The sequence below is a fragment of the Hydra vulgaris genome, chromosome 15 (assembly GCF_038396675.1).
Source record: "Hydra vulgaris chromosome 15, alternate assembly HydraT2T_AEP".
Lineage (NCBI taxonomy): Eukaryota > Metazoa > Cnidaria > Hydrozoa > Anthoathecata > Hydridae > Hydra > Hydra vulgaris.
Window position 1 is genome coordinate 49,643,084 of NC_088934.1, and position 27,400 is coordinate 49,670,483.

The window sequence follows — 27,400 nt, forward strand, 5'->3', positions numbered from 1 at the left end:
TTGCGGCATCATCAGATATGTATTTTATAAATCTTGAAAATGACACATATAAAACATAAGAAATATCAGGTAGTTGCAAACAGATATAAAAGTCCTTTAACAAACTGGTATATTTCGTTTCCACCTAGTTTTGATTCCCCATAGAACCGATCAACAAATGAAATTGGTACCTAAAGGAGATTAAATGAAAAGTAAAACAAACAAAAAATTGTAAATAAAAATAAATTGTCACTACCTAGAAAAAATAATCAAATTATAATATACCTCCCCAATAGTATAATTGAATTGACGTGCTCTAATAATCATCTCCATCTGAAAGATGTATCCTTTAGAAACACATGATGATACTAATCGAAGCAAGACATCTTTTTTGTACAGTCTAAAAATTATTTGTAAATATTTCGTCTTCAAAGAAAATTTGCACGTTTCATTATGAAATATTTATATATATTATATAAATATGGGCGGGACGAGTAATTTAAATATAATACTATAATTATTTTGTACTTTTACTTTTTTGAAATGATTGATTTTTATAACTTAGTTGAATTGATATTTACAGTGCACTCTAAAACTAAACCAACATATGAACTCCATATGTAAAACACATAGAAATCATAGAAACAGCATGTAATTTTTATTGAGAAACCTATCTGTTTTAAAAACACTAAAATCGTAAAAAATAAAAAAAAAATAAAAAAAAGTTTTTTTAAACTATTTTTGAAGACAATTAAAAAAATAAAAAACGTGAAAAAGTAAAATAATTTGCCTAAAAAAGTAAACTTTTGATGATACTTAAAAAAAGTTAACACCTTGCTAAAACCAATAGTTTATAAGATTATTTTAAAATCAGGCTAATAATATTAAAAATCGATAACATACTCTTTTGTTTTTTATAACTTCTATACAAAACGGCATTGATTCAATCCATATCTGAATTTACAATTTAGATATTTCATGTAACACTTGTTTAAATTGATCAGTATTCCAATTCCTTTCAGTCAAATGGCCTCGCCAATTGCTTTTAAGCGGTTCGATTAGGTTTTAGGTCCAGTGAGTTAGCTGGCCATTTAATTAAACTGATTTTTATTGAACCAGGTTTTAAATTGGTTGAATGTTTAGGGCCATTGTCTTTTTAAAAATGCCATCTTAAATGCTTACTACTTTATTAGGTATAGGCTTTTTTTTTAAAGTATTTATTTAATGCTGTTACGTATATTTCTATTTATTTTTAAATCTTTTTACTGTTCTATAAAATATTTGCATCGTAAATACAAAAACATATATTTATAGTTTGAAATCTTTTTCTAAATGGTTAACCACTTACTGCCATTTGCTATATATTTATGTGCATGAACATAAACGTAATTAATATTTTATGATGAAAATAACAATGAGAATTAACGTCAACCTATCCCCACCTTTATCAACCTCTTTACTGTGTTAAATGTGCTAAATGATTGGTGCATGTTATTTATTGTTAGAATTAGAAGATTGAATCCCTCGACTACTGTTGCAAATACTGGCCATATCATAAGTGCTTGTATTTTATTTGAATAGCAAATGGTAAAAAAAAAACTGTTGTCTTTACCATGTTACTATCACTTTTCGGAAATAAGGTTAAGAACGGTTTTTGAATGTGAAATGGGAAGAATAACTGCTTCTCAACAAGATCTTTTTAAAAAATGTCTAACATAAACTAATTAAAATACCAATTTTAAATTGAAAACAAAAATATAAAAAATAAAATAAGTAATGCTCCAATTTCTAAATGTCTTTTGAAGCAATTAATAATTGAAATTAATAACATCATAGAGATGATTATAAAAAACTGATTAAACTTTGCTTGATATATTTGAGACGTCTTCCATCACAGGTCATTAGTTTTTCAATTCTAGGAGTTTACCACCACACTAGATAACTAAAGAAATTTATTCTCTTAAAATATATATTTAAAATTAGATTTAAAATTATTAATTTTCATGTTTAACAAAAGATGAAGATCAGTCACAAAACCTAATGCAAGTAGTAGCTGAATGTTAAGCCAAACATCCTAGTATCATGTAAGTCACTTCAGGTTTTCGAAAGTCGCCTTAACAAAACCTTAAACAACTTAATTTTAATTTTAAATAAAATAGTTTTTGTTTTAGTAACTATCAAAAAAATTGATCTGAATGATAAACTTTCTCTCCTATTTTTCTTTTCCTAACTACACTACAATAAATAACTTGGTTCATATTTTTCTTATCATACTACAATAATACAAAAAATAACTTGATTAATATTTTACTTGAAAACACTACAATAATACAAATAAATAATTTGGGTAATGTTTCAACATTTGTAGAGCTAAAAGCTTAAATAATATAATTTACTTTCTATAACAATAAATTCTAAAGATTACAAATAGTTTTTGAATAATTAATCTATTATAATATTAATTTTCAAATAGTAATTTTGTTTATTATTTACTACTTTATTTATTCCATTTTTGCTTTGACTAGAGACTCCCAAATCTGATAAAAAAATGAATTTTTTTTTAGTTAATTCACCTCCTCAAGGCCGAGAAGACCACTACAGACGAGGAGGCTACTTATTTGTGGTTATAACCCTCTCTTAATCTCTATAACTCTGAAACACGAACCTTGATGAACAAGGCTGCTGCACGGAGAAACGAGTTGAACATGGCACTACCAGGGACATGGTGGGGATCAAACTCGCAACCTCTCGCTTATGAAGTGAGTGCTTTACCACTATACCACTACCGCATGTCTTGGAAACTATAAGTTGTAGTTGCAAATTAAACTATAAGTTGTAGTTGCAATATAAACTATAAGTTGTAGTTGCAAGTATAAGTTGCAATATATGATACAATTTGAAGGTATTAAACCAGGGAACAAAATGAGACCTGAACCATGTTTCTAGAATAAACCATTTTCAAATTATAAAGAAAAAACCATAAAATCACAATAAAGACTGAAACATCAATGAGTATTGTCAGATTGAGCTAAAACCTCACAATCTATGTGTGCACTCAAACAAAATTGTACAAGATAAAAGAACCCCTTAAATTAGCTCAATGCAAACAACGCTGAAGAAAAAAGAAAAAAAAAAAGGTCAAAAAGGTCTGATATGTTTTGAGTAAAACATTGTAAAAATGAATAGATTTTATATAAAAGTTTAAAAACATAACTATAAATAATTCAAAAACTTAAAAAAAGACTTATCAGTACAATACTGTCTAACATTCCTACAAAAATGAATTCATGTATGCTCAACTTATAAGCTCATCTTTTTACTGTTTCTGTAGTATTATTTACTATCTTCCAACAAATTTTTTTGATTCCATAACACTGTCTTCATTAATTTTATTGTTACTTATGAAAATCGATAGAGCATCTTTAAAATTTAAAATAAAAAAATAATTTTAACCTAGAGATATTTACGGATATATAAAAATAAAGGAATAATTTTAGTTTTTTTTTAGTGTAAGTTAAAAACTTTTTTTTTAACTTACACTAAAAAAATTGTGTAAGAATCTATGTATGACCCTTTTAGGTAGATACTTCTTGCTAAACTCTAACCTTTAGACAATGTATGTACTCAGACAATGTATGTACTTAGATAATGTATGCACTCAATATATGTATACCTGCATACGGCTATTTTACTAAGAAGCTATTAGTGACATTCTATAAAATAGTGAAATTTTATAAAATATAATAATTTTATCCATATCTTTTACATTGTTTAAAAAACTATTGTTTACCTAAAACTTCCAGTTAAATCTGATGCACCTGGACGTAACAGAATTTGAGTGACATAGTTAGCACCACGACTAAAAATAAAATATTTAGTTGTTGTCATTAATATTTGCTTAAACAAGCATAACAAATAAAAACTAGATAAAAAGAATACATATATATAAAAGAGGCAAAAACATGTTGAAAATAAAAAGCATAAAATAAATAAATATCAATATCTTTGAGCATGTATATATTACATGAACATGAATATTTAGTTTAAACTTTAGCATTTAGTTGAAGCTGTAACATTAAGTAGAAACCATAACATTAAAATTAAAAAAAAATTATTACAAAATGTAAAAGAAAATATAATAGAGTCCTGGTAAAAAAAAAAAAATAAAACAAGAAACTTAATTGAAAAACATAAGAAAAAATTATTGAAAAATCTGAAAAGTTTAAAACTTAAACTATGAAGAAAAAAAGTTTAACAGTCTTATGCACGAGGGAATTCAATTAAGAAGTGTGAGTGAAGCAAAATGAGGCTCTTTGATTAAAATGCAAGCAAAGTTCCTTAACTATGAATGTAATCAAAAAGTCTTGAATCCAAAGGAAATATATTCATCAAGTATGCATGATAAAATTAAAAATCTCATCTTGTTAATTAACTTATTATAACCAAGAAATTCTTAAAACTGAAGTATTTTTACTATTATCTGAAATTATTGAACTTTATTTTAAAATCAAAAGGTAACCATAGCAACAACTGTAGTACCTTATAAGTTTTCTTTTAAAATCCCAACCATAGACACCACCATCACCTGCATATCTTGTACCAGATACAACATCGTAATTATGCTTAGCTTGCAGACTAAAAATTGTTTATTTAGTTTAAACTTTCAAATTTAATTCAAACTTCAGTAAATCTTTTTAAATTACCATGCAGAGGCAGCAATAGGATTACAACCATAAACAAAATAAAAAAAAATGTAACATTTAATCAAAAATACAGACAATCTATTATGCCACTAATTGCACACGAATGATGTGAGTACCAATTATGTCTTGTCCAATAAAAAAAAACATATGGTTGAAATTTTTATATTATTATTTAAATTAAGTAATGTTAGAATGTTGGATGCTTTAGTTTAAATAATTTGAATTCAAATCATCAATCAAAAATGAAATTTGAATCAAACTCTTATTTCGTTTTTGATTTTAACAGCTTACAAGGCAACAGCAAAAATTTATTAGCAAAATAAATGACTTTTAATCCATTAAATGTGTCACAATTATAAACTATATTAAGAAATAAAAAATCATTTTTTACATAACAACAAATTTCCAAAAAAATATCTATAAAAAAGTTAAAAATCAATTGATCGTAAGCCACTAATTTTTTGTGTTGGATTAGTAAATTTTGCCTTTCAATTGGAATATTATAAAACACAACAGCTGTAAACCACATGATTTAAGGCTTGCAAAAAAAATAATTGATGTGTTTTGTCTGATAAAGTATATTCTTATGTCTGATAAAGTATATTGTTATGCCTGATAAAGCATATTTTTATGTCTGATAAAGATGATCTGATAATGATTATGTCTGATATTGTTTAAATTTTAGAAAGTAGTAAAATAATATAAATGTGAAACACTTACTCAATGAATTTTGGAATGAATTTTGGCTAAAAGAAAAACTAATAAAATACAATGAATTGGCTATAAATATAAATTTATAAGTAAAAAAATAATATTAATAAATGTAAATGTAGATTAAAACAAATAAATGTATATACATCATACAATATATCTTTAGAAAGCTAACTCTAATCTTTTCAAGAAATTTCTTAATATTCAGCAGCTAATAAAAAATGTCCTGAAGCATAAATAAGTCTTCCTGTATTTCAATTTTTTTTCAATTGTCAAAGTTCAACTTGACTTTTAAAAAAACAGAAATTGTTTATAATAATTGAAATTTTTTAGAAAGTGTTGAGCATTGTAACCAGCTTTCTGAGTGCACTAACCATTAGTATTTATGACAGAAAGATGCTTATCGTCAATTGAATGTATAAAAAACATTAATTTTAGTTAGTTTTTATCACCAAATAATGTGACATTAATGGTAATAACATAGCGTTGTGACAAATAAGGTACCAAAACTTTTATTCTTAAAAGTAGTTTAAGAATAAAAGTTTTATTATATATAGGTAGTAGAAGGTAAATTATGGTAGGTTTGAATTTATTCAGGGGAAGGAGGTGTGTGTGTGAGTGTGCGTGTGTGTGTATGTGTGTGTGTGCTAAATGAAATATGGTACACCTACACTACCGTCCATAATTATTCGAATGGTCATATTTTTAATATTAGATATCAAAATTTTTTTGTTTTTTTGTTTATTCTGATTCACTCCCAACAAGACTGCAAGCAACCACTACTAAGTTGAGAGTTACTAGAAGAAAAAAAAAGAGTTATAGAGAAAGAAAACCATTGACAGAAGACTTGAAAAGTTGAAGGTTGTGTGAGTCAGGAAAACATGAAGATGGGAGAGAGTTCCAAAGTGTTAAAATTCGACGGAATAAAAACTAGACGAACAAAAGTTTTTAGAGCATGCAGTAAACAAATAAAACTTTGCTGAACGACAAGTCAAACAAGAATGAGTTTCAGTTGATGGAACTAGAGATGATAGCTTTTTTGAGAGCACCATGCAACTTTACGATGATGGGAAAGAGGCTCAAGCTTAGTAGATAAAGTGGTTCCAACTATGTTTACAATGTGTTTTTAGACCTTGCCTAGAAGAGAAAGAGCACCATTAGAAGAACCAGCCCAAATATGACAACAATATTCCATACAGTTCTGCCCTGTAAAAGATTTGTAAAGCTAGATAATGTAATCAGAAGTAAGAAAATGGCAAGCACAATAAAGAGAAGCAACCTTAGCGGATACTAATTTAGCAATCTATAGTATATGTTTTCCATGTAAGGTCAGTAGTAAATGATAATCCAAGAAGAAGTAAAGAAGAGGACTTGACTGAGAGGGTTGCCATTCATTAAAATAGGAATGTCGACAGTATTGCAATAAATGTTTGCAGTAAATAACTAAGTTTTGTTGGAGTTAGAATTTACAAGCCACTGCTAGCCCTAATCTGTTACAGAAGTGAGATCAGATTCAAGATCAGCTGCCTGTTCTAAGCAATTAAAAAAAAAGAAGACTTTTTGTCAAGACAGGAATATAAAGTTAAGTCATCAGAAAAAAAAAACTACTTTAGATGTAAGGTTATCAGAGAGACCATTAATGTAGATAGAAAACAATACAGGCCCAAGGATAGAACCTTGAGGTACCCCAAAAGTTACTGGAAATGAAGAAGAGCGTGGGCCTTTAAGAAGAACTTTAATAAAGCAGTTAGAAAGAAACGATTTGATAATCTCAAAAACTTTCTCAGATACACATATAAGCTTAGGGAGAAAACCAGCATGCCAAACTTTGAAAGTTTGGCATGCTGTTTGAAAGTTTTAGATATGTCAAGAGCAATAGATCTAGTCTCTCCGCCTCCATTTAATGCACAATAAAATCTTTCAGTCATAGTAGTTAGCAAGTCGGCCGTAGAGCAAGAGGATCAAAAACCATATTGATTGTCTGACAGTAAGTTATTTAACTCAAGATGGGATGTGAGAAATTTGTTGATCAAAGACTCAAAGAACTTGCTAATAACAGAAAGAAGACAATAATTGGAGGGGTCAAAATGTTCACCTGACTTTTCTAAAATTTGAACAGCAGACGCCATTTTTCAGCAGGTAGAAAAACAAGACTCAGTCAAGCATTTATTAAATAGTTTAGAGAGAATTGAAGAGAGTTCTGGAAAACACTTTTGTAAGACTATGACTGGACCACAAGCCATAAAAAAGATCAATTGAGATTCGATTTTAGTATTAGAAGCTGGAGTGATTTGTCTGTGAAATGTCTAACAATGTTTGTGAAATATCTAACAATGGGTTAACCTGTTTAATTAGAATGGAAGGAAGAGAATGACGACAAGATTTACGAGTCGAATAAGAAGTAAAGTTTTTTGCAAAGTTCTAATTGAGAGAGGCAATAAGATCAGACCCATGAATGAGAGATGGAACATTAGACTAACCCTTGCTAACAACGCTGTTGAAGATTTTCAACAGTCTCTAGAGCCTAACTTCTGAGATAAGATACGAGATTTAGCAAACTGAGAATAATAGAGCTCAGCATCAGACAGCACCTTTTACATTGATTTCATGCAACAATAAAAAGCGATTTGCTCTCTAGAGAGTTATTCTTCTAAAAAAGATGAAAAAATGATTACGATTACATATAGCAGCTGCACAAGAAGGTGGAAACCGTGGAGTAGAATGAGGGTTGACTTGGAACCAACGAGAAGGAATAAAAGCATCACATAGGAGGCATTATTAGCTGAGAGAGAAAATAGATTTTTTTTTTCAATATCTTCACTTCCAACTAGGCTGCAAGCAACCACTATTAGAGTTTGAAGTTATTGGAACAGAAAAGATGAAATTTATAGAACAAATTAACGATTAACAGACGACTTAAAAGATTGCAAATTATATGAAACAGGAAAACACGATGAAGGAAGCGATTTCCAAATGAATGATTTTCGAGGAAAAAAACTAGATGAATAAGAATTTTTGGAGCACTTAGGAACAGTCACAGTAAAAGGATGAGGCTTATTTGAATGACGATTAACATGAGAATGAATGAACACTACACCCACCATGTTTACCAGTCGATAATACACACTGTTTTATCATACATTCAACGATTTCTTTTTAAGACAAACAATCTTCTCTTAAAACCAAAGATTTAAAAGATTTAGACACATTGGTCCAATGTTTACAATCATTGATGGTACATTTTGTATGTAGTTTTAAATTTAAATTTTAAATTATCATATAATGAAAAAGAACCGCAAAAAAAGAGTTAAATTAAAGCATTTTTAAAAATAGTTAATATCATTCGAATAATTATGAACCGTAGTGTATATATCATTTGTATAAGGTGTACCAATAATACCAAAATTTAAATTTTTAAAATTCTAAACAAACAACTTTTTTAGTATTGTGTTGTTTTTATGCACTTTTTCTTAAAAATTTATATAAGAAAAACAAACTACAAATTATATCGTGCAAATCAGTGTTTGCCCAATAATAACTGGGACTGATTGCACAAAGTTTTTGTTTGGGTGTTTTATTTGTTGCACAACTTGCACAACATCGTCTGTTGTTTCTTTTAATTGGCAAGTGTTTTGACAACATTTTTGGTGAACCTGGAAGCTGTCCAGATTTTTCTGATTGTTTCAATGCTGTCATTTTCAAATCTACTTCAATTAATTTTTCTGCCAATAAAACTTGAAAAGACTTCAACACATGACTTTTTTCTAATGAGATCATAGTGTGTCCAAACCATAGCGAAAGGTTTAAAGCAAACAGAAAAAATTTGAAATCCAAAATTTCCAGAGTATTACGAATTCTATTTATTAAATTGTTTTTAAAAAGTTATTTTTAGCATGTTTTTATGTCATACTGTGATCTGAAATTGGTAAATAGAAACCACAAGTCAAGTTTTATCAGCTTTAATGATCCAGAGCAATATCTTAGGGATCACCTATTAATTAGGCAATGATAAACTTATTTAAAAAATAGAACTTTTTATTTTATTGTAAACAAAATAAAAATGAGGTCATTGTATATACAATTGCTATCAAAGTATCACTTTGGTAAACATATTTGCTGAACTTTGTTTGGCTTAAAATTCTCCAACCACTGCAAGTCTCAAGCTGTCACAGAAGAGAGATCACACTTATGATTGACACTCTGTTCTAAATGATCAAAAAGTTATGTTTTTTGTTTAAAAAAGGTGTCATCAGCAAATTAAATTTAAAAGGTGATTAACATAAATGCAGAAGGACACAGGATCAAAGATGGAACCTTCTGCTACTCAAAAAAGTTACTGGAGATAAAGGAAATCGTTGCCCATCAATAACAACTTCAATATTAGTATTAGTAAAAAATGGTTTAATAATCTAAAAACTCTCCCAAACATATCATATATCATACAATCAGATCTATCATACAATGTGAGTTAATAAAGAAGACCAGTAAGTTTCACTTCAAAATGTTATACATAAAATTATTCTTTATATAATTTATAAACTAATGTTATAACAATAATGTAATAATAAAATGAAACTGTAAACCAATTACTTTTTTAACATAAAAACTGATCATAACACAGATCAACAAAATAATTTTTTTCTGGTGCAGAGCAAACAATGCATTTTTCAGAGAGCATATCTCATTTTGATTAAATATGCAATTTTTCACCATCATGTCAAGTAGTAAAATCGTAATTGATAAAATTGTAAAACGATATTTGACTTCAAATCTTTAGCATTTGGGATAAAATCCTTAATATTGCCCAAAATATTATATATTAAGAAAAATATTATATATTAAGAAAAGATTAAATGCCAAAATTAAAAATGAAATAAAAAAAATACATGATGTGATAAATCTGCGTCCATAATAATGATAAAGTCTCCTGTTGCAAATTGCATCCCATGAATATAAGCAGTACCTAAATTTTTTTAAAGAATTTTTAATTTAAAAAAAAAAAGTTTTGCAAGTATTTAAAACAAAAAAATTTAATAACTCACCTAAGCCTAGCTTTTTTGCTCTTGGTTTTAAAAGCTAAAATAGAAAAAATATATATGTCAAAAAAAAAATATATATATATATATACATATACATATATATATATATATATATATATATATATATATATATATATATATATATATATATATATATATATATATATATACAATTTCCAAAATTGCATAATCAGCATCTTTTTTGCTGGTGCTCGGTCATCGGCAATGAACATAATATAATCATAAAGAAAAAGTCAAAAACAAAAAACTGCTTCCCCAAATCCTTAACATCAGTGATGTATGTACTGCATGTTCTCCTTTACAGTAAGTCAATGTATGTAAACTCCACTATATGTTCTCCCTAATGGTCATTCGAAGTATGTACATCAAAACAACAATAAAAATTGTTGAATATACGAATTCAGCACAACACGATGCATGTATGTTTGTAAATATGTGTATGTAAGTATTCATGTATGTATTGTATGTATGTATATATGTATGTATATATATATATATATATATATATATATATATATATATATATATATATATATATATATATATATATATATATATATATATATATATATATATATATATATATATATATATTAGGGATATGACTTTTTAATTTTTTTTCAAATAAAATGTTTCCTGTATCATAAATCGATGAACTTTTACCTAAAATCATGAAAAAAGGCCCAAATAGCTTTCTGCAACAAAAAAAGGTCACCCCCAAAATAAAAATTTGATTTACCATTTTTATACATTCATTTTTGACCGATGTTTTAATCTTAAGCTTAATTCTCAGCTTAATTCTATTTATTTCATTATTTTGTTATGAATTTATAAATATAACGCCACACGTTACCATGGCAACGAAACGGCCGTGTGCCGGCAAATACTTGGAATTGTTATGTGATGACGTCATTGTGTTACCACGGTGATATAGACGACTGTAACAGACTGTAGAAGATTATAGAACTTAGTAGAACATTCTGGAAGCTCTAAATAATTATATAAGCGAGCTGCTGTCAGAGCTCAGTGTTGATAATGTGAATAGTTCTATGAAGTACTCTGCGTGTAACTGAGCTAATAAGGAACTACTGTAGCGAACTAAAGACGCTGTAAGTGTACGAAGTATAAGTAGTTGTAGCATTATCGTTAGGATACGGACTGGATTATCGAACTGTTATCAACATTGACTGGATTATCGAACTATAATTGGATTACTATACAGTTAAAGTATTTTATTAATTAAACGACTTTATTAAACGGATATTTACGCTCAGCTATCCGTAAAGTCGTAACAATATTATATGATGTCTCACAAGAAAAGTCATACCACAGTAACAAAGAACAAGAAGACTTGGACTAAAAATTTGGTGAGATTTCAAGAGTCACACAGAAGAAGAGGAAGCGTGGCTGTAGAAGAACATTCACTCGATGAAAAATCCAGAATACCACTTCAATTGCAGATCGTAGGAAGATACCAGTTTCTCGGAGCATATGTTAAAGGAAGAAAAGAACGAATAGACCAAATTTCTAAGGAAATTACAAAATTGTGGGACAATAAACTGAATTTTCCACGTGTGTCTGATCAAGTGATAAGAGCAAAGCTTATGAAGGTGCTGAAGGTCTATGATGAATGTGTCAAGCGTGGAAAATATGATGTTCTCAATGCATTATTTGACATCACGAAAGTGAATGGCCAGTGGTTATCCTCGGAAGATAAACGTCTATACCACCTACAAAAAGAAAGTAAAGGACAGGTGGGGTACTCAACAGGACAAGTGGCAAGTAAAGAAACCATTCACCCTTCCAAGAGAAGGAAAGTCCAGTCTGGAACAGCAATACCTTCCACATCACAAGTCCTGTCTACCACAGACAGTGGTACTGAATCTGAAAACTGCAAAAGTAAGAGTGAAGATGATGAAGACGACGACGGTGATAAAGACGATGATGAGGACACTCAGAAAAAAACTAGAAAGCACTACAAAAGTAAATTTGCTGTAAGTATGGTTACATCAAGTGGAGTTTCCACAAAGAAAGCTGCTAAAATATGCAATGTATTATCACAACAAGGTATTGATATTCCAACTCCAAGTCAATCAGCAATTTACAAGTCCATATTCAAAGAGGCAGGTAAATTAAAAAAAGAAATGATACAACAACTTAAAATGGAACAGTGGTCCTTACACTTTGACGGCAAACGAATAGATGATAAGGAATATCAGGTAGTTGTACTTCAGAATGAAAGAACTGACGTGAAACTTGATGCACTGCGTTTAAAAGATGGCAAAGCTGAAACTGTTGCTGAAAAAATTGCCAAACTTATTGATGAATACAATTTGTGGAATTCAATTAAGATGATCATTACTGATACAACAAACGTCAATACTGGGAAGAGAAATGGAGTTGTTGTGAAGTTGCAACGTATGTTTAAATTAAAGGGTGTCACAATACCACAATTTATCGGTTGTCAGCATCACGTACTAGACAGGATTCTCCGTCTGGTGATGGACGAAGAACTTGGGGGTGATACCAAATCTCCAAACATTGAATACCCATTTGTGTCTGAACTGTTGAATAAGTATGATGAACTGAAGGATAAGTTTGTGAATGGAACTGTAGAAATTCTTGATAAATCAGGGTGGAGAGACGATATGAAGTTTTTGTACCATTTAACAAGAGTGTTTAGGTTCTATGAAGAACAAAGAAACTTCCCTCTGATTCACTTTCAGAACATTCCTAATATGAGCAATGCCAGATGGAACTCAAGAGCCATTCTCGCCATTCTGGCGTTCATTCTTATGCCTGAAGCGAGAAAGAATTTGGAGAAGGTTTGCAGGTTCATTTCATATGAGTGGGCAGAACATTGGTTTAGTAGTCAAAAGTACAATGACAATGACTTCAAGAATTTATCTGATGTATTGAAGCCTTACAAAAAGGCATTGCAGTCATTCAAAAATCACTGGAAGAAAGAGCCATCCGTCATCGACATACCACGAAGTAATCAGATAGCTGAACGTGCAATCAAGGTGATGCAAGACCTGTATGCTTCCTGCAGAAAGAAAGACAAACTGCAACTTCGATTCATTCTAAGTAATAAGCGCTAGACTCTTTATGAGACGTGAGCATCATGTGACCCATGTACTAAACACAGTAGGCCTATAGACACAGACAGTTATGTATATTGTTGTACTAGACGCTTTGATACTGTTAATTTTGTAATACTTGTATAATTATATATCACATAATGTTTTTTGTTATATCACAGTACATGTTGCATAAATAAATAAAATAACAACAGGAGTATGACTCTTACAACATCTTCAGCCTTTAATATTCATTTACTGTACAAAAGTGTACCTATTGAAAATTCGATTTTTTGGTTTTGGGGTGACCTTTTTTCAAAATATGTCAAAATGAAACATCTATTCGTTCTTTTTACATAAAAGTTCATTGAATTACGATACAGGCCTAGTAGGTTGCAAAAAAGTCATATCCCTAATATATATATATATATATTTATATGTATATTTATATATATATATTTATATGTATATTTATATATATATATATATAAATAATACATATATATATATATATATATATATATATATATATATATATATATATATATATATATATATATATATATATATATATATATATATATATATATTTATATGTACATGAAAAATTATGTGTAAAATTAAAATTTTTTAAACTAGACCACGGTACAGGAAAAGAGACTACAAAACAGTGCATTAGCTGATAATTGAATGAAATTTAACAGTAAAACAGTAAAAAGTAAAACATTAAAAAGTAAATGTTTTGAAAAAAACTGCATCAAGTTTTTGGAACTTGTTGTGGTGTCCTTTAGTTAGTGACCAGGGTTGAAATTTGACTAGGACCAGAGGTGGGTTTGATAAAATACAGCTGGGGCCGGGCTTGTGACTGGGGCTGCATAAACATATAAAGTATATTTTTTTTACTCAAAATTCATGTTATATTTTGTATATATATACATGCATATACAAACATCATTATGATAAAAATGATTATCATAATCATCATTATCATGATCATGATCATCATTATCATCATTTCTCTAATATAAACAATCTAGAGTACGTTCTTTTCTTAACTAAAGCTCATTCATACAATACATAAGGCACTCTCTTTAAGTTTACTTACTTCTACCACTCATTTTCTCCTGAAGCTGCTACCTCTCTACATGCTATCTAAATCACTTTAATCTTCTCTAACAAATGCTGTTTGATACTAAGTTTTTTTTTTAAATCTGTCTAAGATTATGCTTTCTTTTCTTGTCTTAATCAAGTCACACCACAAATCCATCTGATCATCTTCTCTTGAATAGTTAGTATAGAATAGGTTATTTTTCTAGATATAGAATAGGTTATTTTTCTAATAGTCATTATTAAATCATATCTTTTTTGCAGAACAGTTTTTCTTAAGAACAAATGTCCTTTTATTATTGCAAGAAGCCAATATAAAAAAGTCCTGTATGATGTTAAACTCTGATATTCTCAGTTTACTAAATCTTGTATCTTATCTCAGATGTTAGGTTCTAGAGACTTTTGGAAAGTCTTCAGCAGTGTCCTTAACTAAAGTAAGTCTAACACTTAGTCTCTTATTCATGGATCTGATCTATTTACTTCTCCTGAGAAAAGGGCAGAATTATTTATAAAGAAATTTTCATCCAACTTGAATCTTGAATCTAGTCATATTCTTCATTTCTAACCAGATAAACAGATTAACCCATTGTTAAACAAATTACTCTGGCTTTCAATGCGTAAGTTAATTCTCATTTAAACACTTCTACAGTTCAGCTTCAAACAAGATTTCCATCAGTCTTAAAAAAGTGTTCTTCAGAACTCTCTTCGATTTTTGCTAAACTAGTAAAAAATTATTAAAACTATTAAAACTATCAAAAATTGCTAAAAAAGTGGTTCCGATTTTTAAAAGCTCTAAAAAACACTTTGACCTCTCTAAATATTCTACAGTTAGTCTTCACTCTGTTATTATTTTCTTTATATAAAGTTTTTGAGATTATCAAATCATTTCTTTCTAAGTACAGTATTAAACATGTTCTTGAAGGTCTGCACTCTTCTTCATTTCGAGTAATTTAAAGGGTACCACAAGGTTCTATCTTTGCTCCTGTATTGTTTTCTATCTACAATAACAATCTTCATGAAAATTGTAAAGTAAAACTTTGTTATTTGCGGACAAACAGTAACTGTGTTTTTATATATACATGGCAAATATATATAATGAATTTACAAAGATGGCTCACATATAAAAGATGTTATATATTGTTATTTTTCTAATAGTCATGTTTTGTTAACGATACAACAATGACGGTTTGATTTGACTTTAAATGATCTAGACAATGCAGAAGCATGAACTGTTTTTTTCAGCTTCCGCACAATCAAAGAAATTAAAAGATGAGATAAACGGTAGCTATGAGATAACAGCTCTATTTCTGGCAAAAGCAGGCATTGAAGTAGTGAAACAGATTTCCTTAATGGTATATCCAGAAGAATTAGAAAATATGATGTTTGATGATATTAAAACTGTTGTTATGTCCCATTTGAAACCTCAAAAACAACTAATCATTGCTGAAAGAGTTTGATTTTTAGCATTAAAACAACAAAGCAATGAAAACATCATACCATATGCACAAGGATTATATGAAGCTTCACGTTTTTGCAACTTCGAAAAATTGGGAAAAGATGGCCAAAGTGCAGAAGATGATTTCAAATGAGATTGATTGATGACCTCCAATCTTCTGATCAGAGAATTAAAGCTCTAGAAATGCTACAGAGTGGAGAGTTGCCTAAACTAGGATCATGTGTTGATTTTATCAGGCAACTTGAACAAATATTCTCTTTTAGTATACAAAGCAACATTGAAAACAATGTAGACCTCCCTTCAGTTAACTATATCTATAAAAAAAATGCAAATATTGTGGCCTTCAACACCTACCTAGGAAGTGCCCAGCATTTGGGAAAAGTTATAAAAAACATGGAAAATTGAACCACTTTAAAAGCATATGAAAAGCAAACTTTAAGTATGAAAGAAAAGTAGAAAAAATAGGGAACAATGATGCTAGTGTATATTCCCTGAACATGAATGATACAAACTCAGAGGTTTATGTAAGAATAAATGATTACAATATAAATATGCAAGTTGATACCGGATGTCAGGTCACAATCATTACAAAAATTTTATCTCTGTCTGAAACAATTTGATGGTACAATTATTAAAGTCCTAGGCAAATTTGAGGCAACTTTGTATACTGAATCGAAAATGAATATTGTATGAATTACTGTTGCAGACTATGCAAAAAATCATGGTTTAATTGGCATGAATGTATTAAATGTTAATGCAACAAAATTAGTTAACAATATAGAACCTATTGTTCATGGGCGTCTAATTAATTACAAAGCAAATATACTGTTAAAAAATGGCATAAAACCAACTTATTTTGAACATTGACTTCTTCCTATTCACATAAGACCACTAGTAATAGATAAACTCAATGAAATGATACAGCAAGGTTTGCTCTAAAGGTTTCCTCCTGGAGGAATCAAGTGGTGACACTTGTGGTTGTTAGAAAAATAGATGGAGATTTACGCAAAAGGCAGATTACAAAATAGATGTTAACCAAAAGATATGCTCAGATTCATACTCTCAGATTCATAAAAAGGCAGGAATGAAATATTTTGCTAAAATTGATCTCAAGGGAGCTTTTCATCAAATTAGGATGGACAAAGAGGCACAAGAAAAAACAACACGCCAGCCAAGAACCAAGAGGCCGTATATCCAGTTTTAACTTTTTGTCTGTTTATTACTAAAAAATGTTCTCTATGATGAAATCTGTGTTTTGAGTGATTCTAGTCACAAAAATCATATAACTTAGAGTTATATTAAAAGAACCAGAAGGCCAAAAAAGTGATGACTTATATTATCACATGGCCATATGTCATTTGACCAATCAGATTAGACAAGACTTTGTTTACGCTGTTAAACAACTGCTAAAACTCTATTTGTTATCAATAAAATGGCGTACTATGAAATTACTGATGAAGTCTCACAAAGGTACGAATATAAATATAAAGTTCTCTAAGTTATAAAATCACGAATTGTTTAGACTTGTCGATGCTTAATACTTAATTCTATATATTTAATATATTGTAATTGTTAATATTGTTATTATTATTATATATATATTATATTATATATAATATTTAACATATCCCTATATATTATATATAATATTTAATAATTTAGAAACTTAAAGGAACAAGATATTTACATTCAATTACAACATAATTTTCAATTCAACTACTCTGAATTTATCTCTGTTATTCAATCACGCCATATTGATAAAAATGGTGATTTCCTTAATCAAACTGATTCAAACAGAGATGCTAGAGAAATTGGCAGAAAACACAGGAGAACTGGAAAAAATCTTACATGCAAACAAAAACAAGACTCTAACTCCTGGAAAAAAGAAATAAGAAAAAAACTTAGACAGAGTGGTCAGCAATACATAGCCTCAAACAGTTAAATACAACGGGGGAAATTTATAAAAGACTGTAAGAGAGACCACAATGTTATATTTAATGTAATACACACAATGTTATATTTAATGTAAAAAAGTTAGCATTGTTGATCAAGAAACGCACAAACAAGACTGGATTTTAAATGATTAAGAAAAGCGACTTTTTTACTCCCAAACTACAATTGTAGAGAACAAAAAAAAGTTTTGTTTGGCTGAAAATTCAGAATTGAAAATAAAAACAGTTATTCATATTACTTTATTGTTTCTGATGAACTAATACGTGTTTGAAAAGAATCTTATCCATGTACTCTAGATATTGAAGAAAAAAGAATTAGAAATTACCATTTAACAAAAAACAAAACAACAGGAACACCTCAACAGAATAAAAGAAGTAAAGTACCTAGTCAAACTGTCCCAAATTACATTAAAGGTTCTGTACGTAAGCATTTTCAAAGCATTCCCAGAGCTGACAGTCACTTTTGTCGCAAAAGTATAAGCAAAGAGTACATTCAAGAAAATCTAAATATGACCATTTTGTATGAGAAATATTGTGAAAGATGTGTTTCTGACAATGTTATTCCTGCAAAAAAAAGTATGTATAGATCAATACTTAACACAGAGTTTAACATTGAAGTTCATAAACTAAAAAAAAATAGATGTGATAAATGTGAATGTATGAAAATGAATCCTTCCCCTAACTCAAATGAAAAAACAGAACATAAAATTCACATAAAAAACGAAGGTGAAACTAATGAAGAGTGTAATCATGATAAAAGCAAGTGTGTTATTTGCTTTGATATGGAAAATGTTTTCAGCCTACCAACAGCAAATGTTTCCAACTTTACAAATGAAAGTTGACTGTTTTTCATTTGACTGCACAATGCTCAATATAAAAAAAAAATTATAATGCAGTCTGGTCAGAACTTACTAGTGGCCAAACAGGAAATGATATAGCTAGTGCTCTTCTTGTTATATTTGATCAAATAGTTGCAGATCAATTTTAGGTAACTAAAACTTGTTTATGGAGCAACTCTTGTGTACCACAGAATCAAAATAGTTTTATGACGATTGCTTTAAAAATTTTCATGCAAAATCATCCACAAATTAAAACAATCATTGAAAAATTTTGTGAGCAAGGACATAGTGTTATCCAGGAGATAGACAGTTTACATCGTATTATTGAAAGAAATATGGAAGTAGCTGAAGTTTACAGTCCAATTAGCCTTGTCAGAATTCTAAAATACATACCTTAAAAGAATCCAATCAAGTTGATTCAAATTAAAAAAGAGCAGTTGATGGACTTTCAAACCATTGCTAAGAATTATTCATTGCTTAAAATTGTTCTATATGCTAAAGTAAAGATACTTAAATACTCAGCAGATAAGCGATGGGGTGTTGAATACAAAACTGAGTTTAGTTCTGAATGGAAGTTGGAAAATATTTTAAACGATAACACCAGACACCAAATTTCAAATAATAAAAAAAACAAAAAAAAAGCAAATGATATAAAGTTTATGCAATCGAAGGTGCTTAAAAAAAAAAAAATCTCAAAAGAAAAAGTAAAAGATCTAAAATCAATGTTAAAATTCATGCCACTTCAAAACAAAGAATATATGTCATCGGTCTTACAAACATTCACCTAGTGTTTAATGTTAACTGTTATCAATTTTTGTTTTCGGCAATTTTCAGTTCTATTGACAACTTGATTCTGCATCAATTATTTTTGAAGTTTTCTTATAAACTTTCGATCAAATAAAAAAAATTATTTTATAAATTTTAATTTGCAGGCTGTTGTATTTCACAAAAATTGTAACCAACAAAATTAAGTATATATATTTTTTTAAATTCTGAAACTAAATTTGTATTATTTATTATTTTTATAGTGTTTGCATTAACATAACTGACCCTAGCAAACAAAAAAATATGTTTTGCAATCTTTTTTGATTTTATGCTTTTCAAAACTGCATTAAAATGTTAAAAAAATAATTTACCATGAAGGGCTAACAACTAGAAAACAGGGTAAAAATAGAGTGCAGGTCTCACCGACACTTAGGGCTTCTGAAAAAACAGCTGTTTTAATGTTTTATAATTTTCAAAAACAACTGTTAACAGGTGTTTTTGAAATTTGCATCCCCCCCCCCCCCATCATCCTTTTATTACCCCCACCCTCTTTGTATTAAGCGGGCAAAATTTTAAAAGCGAGTAAAATTTTTTCCAATAATATGTATCCTAACATAAACTATATTTATTTAAATATAAGTATTTCAAACATTTTTTACATTTAGTATTTCAAAAATACAAGAGATGATAATGACTTATCTGAAAGGCATGATCTTATTTTTGTACAAAAGTTGGCACACACGGAGAATACCCTTTCAACATCAGTAGATGTGGGCTTAATTGTTAATAACGCATTATAAAGCTTTGTAAGTTTTCTGTATAGAGTAAATTCAGCTTTTAACCACCTGAAATTGTCCTGTCCAGAAGGCACTACTGGTGATTAGTAAATGACCGGGGCCAGGTTTGATAACACATAGCCGCAACCGGGGATGAGTTTATGATCAGTGCTGCATTAATATTGATATTTTTTATTGAAATTTATGATATGAGTTATAATTAAAAACAATACTTTTATAGGATCTATCAATATAAATGCAACCCGGGTCATAAACCCGGCCGGGGCTGCATTAAAATTGATAGATCCTATAAAATATTGTTTTTTAATAAAATTCATATCATAAATTTTAATTAAAGATAACATTTTTATAGGATCTATCAATATTAATGCAGCCCTGATCATTAACCTGGCCCTGGTCATGGCTATGTGTTATCAAACCTAGCCCCGGCCATAGCCCCAGCCATTTACTAATCACCAGTAGTGCCTTCTGGACAGGACAATTTCAGGTGGTTAAAAACTGAATTTACTCTATACAGAAAACTTACAAAGCTTTATAATGCGTTATTAACAATTAAGCCCACATCTACTGATGTTGAAAGGGTATTCTCCGTGTGTGCCAACTTTTGTACAAAAATAAGATCATGCCTTTCAGATAAGTCATTATCATCTCTTGTATTTTTGAAATACTAAATGTAAAAAATGTTTGAAATACTTATATTTAAATAAATATAGTTTATGTTAGGATACATATTATTGGAAAAAATTTTACTCGCTTTTAAAATTTTGCCCCCTTAATACAAGGAGGGTGGGGGTAATAAAAAAGAGCAGTTGATGGACTTTCAAACCATTGCTAAGAATTATCCATTGCTTAAAATTGTTCCATATGCTAAAGTAAAGATACTTAAATACTCAGCAGATAAGCGATGGGGTGTTGAATACAAAACTGAGTTTAGTTCTGAATGGAAGTTGGAAAATATTTTAAACGATTTGATGTATTTTATCAGTTTGCGTGAGTTCTAATGTTAATTATTGTAGTCAATATAATTTTTGCAATCATCATTTATAAATTCAAAATTGGTGCCTTCAAAAGAATCATTTTCATTGTTATCACCATCACAGGGGTTGCCTAAATCTTCAATATCATGTGTTTTTGTATAAAGTGTATCACATACTCCAAGATGTATACCATGATTAAGACGAAATTGATCAAAAACATCTAAATTTCGAATATATTTCTTGTTTACAGATGCTCTTTGGTTGCATCACGAGTAGATGCAACCAAATCTTTTTTGATCAAAATTTCAAACACATTTAGATGTTGTTTCATTATTTCAATCATATCAAGCGCACTGCATGAACCCAAAATTCGAATCAACTGTTTTATACGTGAAATTGTCAGTTTTATCATGAATATTAACTCCAAAATATCTTCATCCTCTTAAAGTAGTAACCTCATCGACAGCCATGCTAAACTTCACTTCATTGGCTACTTTTAATTTTATGGTGTCAATCTTTATTTTTTTGCTTTTCATCGAAATCTTTGATCAAAAGTTTCATTACATCACTTTCGTTAGTGGGGAGTTTAAATCCATTTCGAGCTATTGACTAGCGAATGTATTTATTTCTGGTTATAGCTTGAACTGAAATGCCATTTGTAGCCAAATCAGAATCAATATTTTGAAGCTTATTTAGCGCAAAGAAGTCGCCAACAATTTTTTGTCTTTTCTTGCTTGCTCTCTCATCTGTTAGTAGGATTGATTCTGTTGCCTTATCTAAACATTTTACTTTTTAAGGTAGTTGTTTATCATAAACAAATACCTTAAAAAATCACTTAAAAAGTCCATGACTTTTTAAGTGATTTTTTAAGGTAGTTGTAGAATTTCCTGAGCATTTTATTATTTTTAACGCTGACACTGTCCTTGCAACTCTTTTGTAATTAGATTTTTCCGTTTTGTTGCGCATATCCAGATTGACATTGCTAATAATATGAATAGAAAGTAAGGATATTAAGAAGCCATTTTACCCACCGTTAAAAACTAATTCATAACTAGTAACTACGCACTTATTTTTAAGTCAATATAAATAAGGAACTGGTGCTAGAAGTCCTATTTATAACTCTAAAGAAATTCTTAAGAAACCTTTAAGAAACTTTTAGTACTAGATTAATAAAAAAGAACTATTAAAATAGGGAACTCCTTAGTACTTGCATGTGTGCTTAGTTTTTTTTTATAAAAAATGATAACTACTGAACAAAAGTTATTTATTCAAGTTACTTATTATCCTATATTTTAAACTATTTATTAAACTGTTATTGAAGAATAAATCAAATTAAATTACCATTTAAATTGCTGTAATAAACATGTTGTTATATTGTTAATAAAGAAACTTTTCTCTAAGCAATTGTTAATTTTCAAAATATTCAACTTTATGGTTTCAAAACTCATAATAATATTGAAATAGAATTTAATCGTTATGTGAATGCATAAAAAAAGTTCCAGTTTTTAATTTTTGTCGCTTTAATTTCAACAAAAAAAACAATAAAAAAAGTCATTTAAAAAACAACTGTTTGCTGTTTTTGTTTTTTTGTAAAAAAACAGCTATTTTACTGTTACTGTTAAACAGTGTTCAGAGACCCTACCAACACTTGAAAAGCAATTTAATTCCAATTTTAAAAAATTGCTCAAAACACGGAGGGGACGTTTATTATAAAAATATATATCAGTCATGATAAGAATAAAAGCTTTAAGTGTAATTAAGCTTTAAAAATCATTGACCTTTAAAAAATATCGAAAATTTTGATTTGTCAAATTTAGGCTTATCTTTGTTTCCTACCATTGTATAAAACTTATGTAAGCGTACTAAATTCTATTGAATTATAATACAGCAGTTGTTTGAAAATGCGTATTTGAAGGCAAGTCACTATAGAATTATATTGTTTATTTGTTTTATGTAAAAAATTCCCATCCATATTTTTATTAAGACCCTCCTCCCCCCACTCCTCCTCCCCCCACTCCTCCTCCCCCCCCCTCTTTCCTGTTTATTCAATCTGAACTAAAACTCCTACACCCCCCACCCCCTTGTATTAATCATCCAAGAGTAATCATATAAACTGCTTTCTGAAAAACTTTATTAAAGTTTAAAGAAATGCAAACCAGCAGGCTGCATGTCTACAACTAGGTTCAGTTTGCAACATTTTTAGATTGAAACTACGCTTTCAAACAAATTTGTATTACTTCTAATAAAAATAAGACTAATTTACTATTATTATTATTAGACTTGAAAATATAAATATTTTACAAAAAGATCAACTGTCAGTACTTGTACCCTAAAATTTGAAAATAGAATTACTCATGGAACATAAAATAATGTTTGTTTATTTTCTTATGATTTTACAGTTGGTTTTTGGTTATTTTATTAACTGTTAATAAATTTTTACTTATTTAATTTGCGAACTCTTTTTATTAATGTTTTTAAACAATAAAGAGTTTTTTTTGTTATTTTTCAGTTACCGATAACATATTCGTGATCATAATTTATTTTCATAAATTAAACGAACCTCATTAAAACTTTACGTTATTGAATTAACAATAAACAAAAAATCTTATTAATAAAATATTTACATCAAAATAAATCGTGCATTTTTTAAACTATTATGACTAAAAATAAATTTTATGTTTAAAAGGAATTTATATATTTAAATCCTTAAGATAAAACTTAAAACACTTTATTTTTTTTAACTAATTTTTAACAACAACAAAAAAATATTATGAAACAAACTGTTTCTTTAACAAAAAATCTATTAGTTTACAATTGCGGTTAAATGCTTTTACTTACGACTTTATTTCTTCTGAATAAACGTCACGTTAACGACAATGTAAAGATAATTTAAATATTCTAAAAGATAAAAGTTTTTGTGTAGCGCAAAACTGTTGAACGCGTAGGCAAATTGCCTTTTCGCAAGCAAAATGCGAGCTGCGTAACGCTTCTTAACAAGGCCTGGCATTTGACTATGATATAAGTTATAAAAAAAGGAGAAAACATTCTTTATGCAGATGCATTATTGAGATTGTCTTTTCTATCACAAGATGAAGAAAAGGACCAAGAAAACTTTATACACTTAAAGGAGTCAAACATTGTGAATCTTGAGCAGATAAAATAAAATGATAGAGATGGATATCAAAACCAGAATTAACAATAATTGGAGCAGGTGCTCTGTGGCAAAAAGATCTTATAAATTTAATAGGAATAAATTGACTATTGAAAAGGGAATTGTATGTAATGATAATCTTATTGTACCTCCTAAAATGCGGTAGTGGTGTAGCGGTAGAGCATTTGCCTCATAAGCCAGAAGTTCCAAGTTCGATCCCCACCATGCCCCTGGTAGTACCGCTCTCAACATGTTTCTCTGCGTAGCTGCCTTGTTCATCAAGGTTCATATTTCCGAGTTATAGAGTTGAGAGAGGGTTGTAATCACAACTAAAGTAGCCTCCTTGACTGTAGTGGCCTTCATAGCCTTGAGAAGGTGACTTGAAACCAAAATAAAAAAATAAAAACAATGAGAAGGAAGTTCATCAAACCAGCCCATGATGATATAAAGTGTTTTTTCGAGAAATGGAGCTCCAGATGTTTTGGTATCCAATAATGCTGCAGAATTTCATGATACCACTTTGGATCAGTGGCTGAAGAAAATAGGTTGCTTACCTTATAAGATCCCACCCTACCATCCTCAATCTAATGGAGCAGCTGAAAGAATGGTAGAGACATTAATAGAAATGGGTTTAAAAGCTTATTCACCAGAAAAAGGTTTATTATATGGATATATAAGCAGAATGCTTTTAAGTTACAGAATAATACCTAATGAAGAAAGATCAAAGAGTCCTTCAGAGATGATGAGGAGACAGTTAAGATTTCCTGAAAGCAATACCTTATGGTATTACCAAAAACCAGATTTAAAACCTGAACCCGCTTCATCTATCTCACAGGCTGGACAAAACACGACAATCATATTGAGGAATAACTCTTCAGATACATTAGCACACAATGACCAAATAAACAAACGCCTAACTGAGCCTAATATAGTTATGAATAATGAAGATAGTATCGATAGTATCATCAATAATGAGTAGGGATGCAAAGTCCCAAAAAGGACTCCAGGTTTAAAAGTCACAAAGACATTACTTCTTCCAGTTTTTGGTATCCAGAGGCTCTAAAAATATTTTTAAAATTTTATATTTTTGGTATTTGTTTTTAAGCCCGAAGTCTCATTATCTTTAGGTATAATGAGACTTCGGGCTTAAAAACAATAAGTTCCGGGAAAAGGACTCCGGGCTTAAAAACAATAAGTTCCAAGTCATTAAATCTCAGGAATTTTTTTCTTAAGGCAGATCATAAGTCAACAAACATACTTAGAGCTTCTGGACACTACAGACCTGAAAAAAATTCATAGTTGATTGCAAAAAATACATATTTACTTGTCATCTAGTTGCTATGCATTAAAAAAAGTCTTTATAGTTTAAAAAAGATGTTGTACATAGTAATATACATTTGTATTGTATAATATTTATGTATAGAATTGCAGTATACATTATACAATATATAGTATCATAAGTTTCATAAATGTTAAAATTTTAGGTAGTGTGTCTATTTTGAAATTTTGTAAGTTGCATAAGTAGAGCACAAATAAATTATACATAAAATATAAATAGTCTATTTGCATATTAAAAAAAAAAAGGATTATACTAAATATTAATATAATTAATGCTTGAAAAATACTTACAATTCTATTTTCCCCATAAATGCTTATTAATTGTTTTGCAACATTTTGAGTTCCATCTGGACTTCCATCATCAACTATGATAATTTCATAGTCTATATTACTGAAAGAAAAAAATATATACACAAATAAGTTTTTAGCGTTCAACTTTAAAAAATACAAATTAGTGCAATAAAATGTTTACTTTTAAATTAATGTGTAATTTATTTGTTGTTGATTTTGCTATTTTTATTGTAACTGCTATGATTGATATTGTTTATCGTAGTTGTACAATATGTTTTTATCCGGTTTAAAAGTTTTGATAGCAAAATATGTTAAATCGCTTTAATTTTTGAAGACTTCAAATCTCTTAATGTATTAAAATTTTTATAAATAATAATTATGACAAATATGTGCAAATACAATAAAATAAACACTATAAAGTACACACACGTAAAAATGAACATACTTTTCTGAAAATGTTTTCACAAGTAACCAAATTATAAGTGGCAGGTTGTCCTTCTCATTATAAGTTGGAAGCAATACGGTATATTTTGACCGAAAAGCCATCTTTGATTGCACAAGTTGGCTTTGTAAAATTAATATTTGTCGGTAATAAAATTTGTTAGAAAATTATAAAAAATTGATAACTAAACAATTATATTATCATAATGCATTAGTATAAAAATATAAATAACGTAATTCGAATAAAAAAGCCAATTGCAGATGAAAATATAAATAGGCGGCATTTTTTAAAGCATAACTTAAAACCACCTTAGGTTTCCATAACAACTTACATACTTTCACAGTTTCAAGAGGTTAAATAAATTGGGGCCAGATGTCCTGTTCTGTATATGCATATCAACGTGTTTAAAATAGTTATACAGAACAGGAGGCCTTTAAAAAGACTTATACCGAGCAGTAGGCCTTTAAACCAAGGTGCGATGCAAAATATGCTTCAATTTTGTTTGTACGACCATCATAATCAACCGATCAAATCAAGGACGAAATTGGTCCTTGATCAAATATATCAAATTACAAAAGAATATTTAGCAATAAAAAGACAAAATAAAATAAAGAACTGATTAACAACTTTTTAAAAGTTAAAAAAATTATTTTTTAATTGAAAAAATTATTTTTTTTTTTAGTTTTTTTTTAAAGAACTTAAGTTATTATCTTGGTAGATAATTTTAATAATATTTTAAACAATGTTGTTCC

The 27,400-nt window shown here is 28.9% G+C and overlaps 1 protein-coding gene across 1 annotated transcript; it reads right to left on the reverse strand.

Moving 5' to 3' along the window:
* Window positions 1-26,910, reverse strand: LOC100202458 (dolichol-phosphate mannosyltransferase subunit 1). The gene is made up of 9 exons (XM_065820593.1): window positions 26,652-26,910; window positions 26,207-26,306; window positions 10,436-10,469; window positions 10,280-10,356; window positions 5,403-5,428; window positions 4,519-4,614; window positions 3,770-3,838; window positions 265-379; window positions 1-170 (listed from the first exon to the last, which is right to left on the reverse strand). Exons 1-9 carry the CDS (start codon window positions 26,750-26,752, stop codon window positions 66-68), a joined length of 723 nt encoding a protein of 240 aa, XP_065676665.1. The 5' UTR covers window positions 26,753-26,910; the 3' UTR covers window positions 1-65.
* Window positions 26,911-27,400: the final 490 nt, after the last annotated feature.

What these genes read in the sequence shown, in the direction of transcription:
- LOC100202458 (XM_065820593.1), bottom strand. Translation starts at nt 26,752, where the DNA reads ATGGCTTTTCGGTCAAAATATACCGTATTGCTTCCAACTTATAATGAG. An exon ending in GATTTAACTGGAAGTTTTAG is followed by an intron (nt 380 to 3,769) that starts GTAAACAATAGT and finishes AATAATTTTTAG; the next exon opens with ACTGTACAAAAAAGATGTCT. An exon ending in TCAATTATACTATTGGGGAG is followed by an intron (nt 171 to 264) that starts GTATATTATAAT and finishes AATCTCCTTTAG; the next exon opens with GTACCAATTTCATTTGTTGA.